This window comes from Antechinus flavipes, chromosome 1, assembly GCF_016432865.1.
Source record: "Antechinus flavipes isolate AdamAnt ecotype Samford, QLD, Australia chromosome 1, AdamAnt_v2, whole genome shotgun sequence".
Lineage (NCBI taxonomy): Eukaryota > Metazoa > Chordata > Mammalia > Dasyuromorphia > Dasyuridae > Antechinus > Antechinus flavipes.
The window spans coordinates 665,331,274-665,334,315 of NC_067398.1; the positions used below are offsets into that span (position 1 = coordinate 665,331,274).

At 40.7% G+C, this 3,042-nt stretch overlaps 1 protein-coding gene across 1 annotated transcript; it reads right to left on the reverse strand.

Moving 5' to 3' along the window:
- Positions 1-1,821: 1,821 nt before the first annotated feature.
- On the reverse strand, positions 1,822-2,766 carry LOC127542802 (olfactory receptor 10T2-like). Its single transcript, XM_051968662.1, has one exon. It carries the CDS (start codon positions 2,764-2,766, stop codon positions 1,822-1,824), a length of 945 nt encoding a protein of 314 aa, XP_051824622.1.
- Positions 2,767-3,042: the final 276 nt, after the last annotated feature.

The following is a 3,042-nucleotide window of genomic DNA, read 5'->3' on the forward strand; positions in this document are numbered from 1 at the left end:
TTGGAGAATGGCTGAATAAATTGTGGTATATGAATATTATGGGATATTATTGTTCGGTAAGAAATGACCAGCAGGATGATTTCAGAAATGCGCGGAGAGACTTACATGAACTGAAGCTGAGTGACATGAGCAGGACCAGGAGATCATTGTATACTTCAACAACAATACTATATGATGATCAGTTCTGATGGACCTGGCCATCTTCAACAATGAGATGAACTAAATCAGTTCCAATAGAGCAGTAAGGAACTGAACCAGCTACACCCACCGAAAGAACTCTGGATGATGACTATGAACCACTACATAGAATTCCCAATCCCTCTATTTTTGTCCGCCTGCATTTTTGATTTCCTTCACAGGCTAATTATACACTATTTCAAAGTCCGATTCTTTTTGTACAATAAAATAACTGTTTGGACATGTATACATATATTGTATTTAACATAAACTTTAACATATTTAACATGTCTTGGTCTACCTGCCATCTGAGGGAGGGGGGAAGGAGGGGAAAAATTGGAACAAAAGGTTTTGCAACTGTCAATGCTGAAAAATTACCCATGCATATATCTTGTAAATAAAAAGCTATTATAAAAAAAAAAATGTTGTCTCTCCCAGTAAGACATGGTCAAATGACATTGTCATCCAGTTTCACTTAGCCCCTGGGATACCTGTTTTGCATACCAAAAAACAGTTTTTGGTTGAGTCCCTCTCCAAGCAGTTGTCTCTCCCTGTAAAAGGGAGTGGTTTGATTTCCCTAAAGGGATGGCTAATCCTGCTGTTCTGACTGAGGTGGTTTTAATCTAGCCAAGATTACTAGAAGCATTTGCAGCCCATAAAAAAATTAATGTTCTTTAATTATTTCATGGTACAACCATCTTCCACATCTGAAAAAGAAGCCACCTTTTCTTGGTGAAGCTAATTGTCACATTCTCCAACCACCCAAATATCTTTACTTTTTGTAGCTCAATAAAAAGGGTTTCCCCATCTTTTCATCATCACTAACCTAATTGAGAGGGGCTGTCTGATCCACGTTATTTATAACTTTATACATCACTATTAATAAACTATCATCTTCCTTGGTGAAACTGTTTCTGTTTGCTATTTTCTCTGTTATATTGTTATGCTTCTCTGTTTCTCTGTTACTTGCATTTTACTTGACATATCCTAGTCATCTTTCACCTTTCAAAGGAGTTCTAAAGATGATCCGAAACATTTACAATCTTTTTTAAGTACTAAAGCATTTAAAAAACCATTAATTGAATTTTTCCAGTTTCTTGTTCTTTCTCTATTCTGGTGGGGAAGAGGAGGAAGAGTTGAAATGAATTCGAACTCCATTGCACCTATCTGCACATCCATTGAATTAAAACTGGCAAAGAGGTGCTTCTCTTCCTTCCAAAGATTTTCTGAACTGCTTGGCATGAAGCACAGTCATCTTGGCTCCCTTAGAGGTTCATATGCCCAGCTAGTGAAAGGATGGCAAGAAAGTCGAGAAGGCTATGGGGCATTGATGACATCCATGCTCCTTGAACAAAGCTACTTTCAAAGCTAACTAATTTTGAATATATGGATGCAGAAGTAGACTTAAACAACTGCATGATCTGCTGAGGAAGACCTTCTAGAATTATGGGGATGGGATTTAAAGATAAATAATTGAGAAGCCTGATCTCCAATTAAATTGTGGTCTTAGAGTGGTCTCCAGTTAAGTTCACTGAGATATGACTTTGGAACTCTGGGACAATTAAAGCTGTCAACCTATTATAAGTCAGTCCACTTTAAAATTGGAGTATTGCTTGGTTACTTTCTCTAGTCTCATCCTAGTAATTAGTCGTTCTGGGTTCTCAGTTTGCGACCCAAGGTCCTCTTTAGTGCTACTCTGACCTCCTTGTTACGTAGAGTGTACACCACAGGATTGAGCAATGGGGTAACTACTGTGTAGAAAACAGCCACCATTCGGTCCTCATCTGGGTTGCTCCCTGATTCTGGTCTCAAATAGATTATTGAGGCACATCCAAAATGCACAATGACCACTGTGAGATGAGACACACAAGTGGAGAAGGCTTTGCGCCGTCCAGCAGCAGAAGGGATCCTCACAATGGCAGCTACAATGAAGGCATATGAGAGCAGAATGAGGAGGAAGGAGGCTAGCACCACAATCACACTAAAGAAGAAGATAGTCAGGGCCTTGGCTGCACTCTGAGTACAACTAAGTTTGAGAACTGGTGCAATATCACAGAAGAAGTGTTCCACTCTGCTGTGGCAGAAGGAGGAGGAGAATATGAGACAAGTCTCAGTGACAGCCACCAGAAATCCCGAGCAGAAGATCAGGCTTCCTAGATGGAGACAAACAGATGGATTCATGATCATTGCGTAACGGAGTGGGTGGCAGATAGCCACATACCGGTCATAACCCATCAAGGTGAGGAGGAAACAATTACTGCAACCCAGGCCAAGAAAAAAGAACATCTGGGTCCGACAACTGGGAATGGAGATGACATGGTTCTCCATCAACAGGTGGACCAGCATGTTGGGAATGGTGACCAGTGTGTAACAAGTCTCTGAGAGGGACAGGACCCCTAAGAAACAGTACATGGGAGTGTGGAGGGTGTGATCCAGGTAGATGATGGTAATGATAGTGATGTTGCCACTGAGTGTGATCAAGTACATGAGCAGGAAGAGAATGAAGAGAGTAGCCTTCAGATCCGGAAGATTGGAAAACCCCACAAGCACAAATTCTTTCACTATCCATGTCTCATTTTCCAATTTCATCCCAGGAGCCTACAAGGAGATAAAACAGGAAAGGAGATTTTAACTTCCACCATATCTATAAAAGAAGTTTGCTCCATGGAGCTTGGTATACCACTTTATTATTCGTTTTGACTATCTCAGTCTTACTCTTCTCTTGCTAACTATTCTGTCTACTTTAGGCTCATCATCCCTGAGTTAGGACCTCTTTGCCTCTGTGCTTCAGTGAATGCAGTTCATCAACCGAGGAATCTGTCTGATGACCCAAACAATCCAGCCTTGTTTGTTTCACAAAGCATA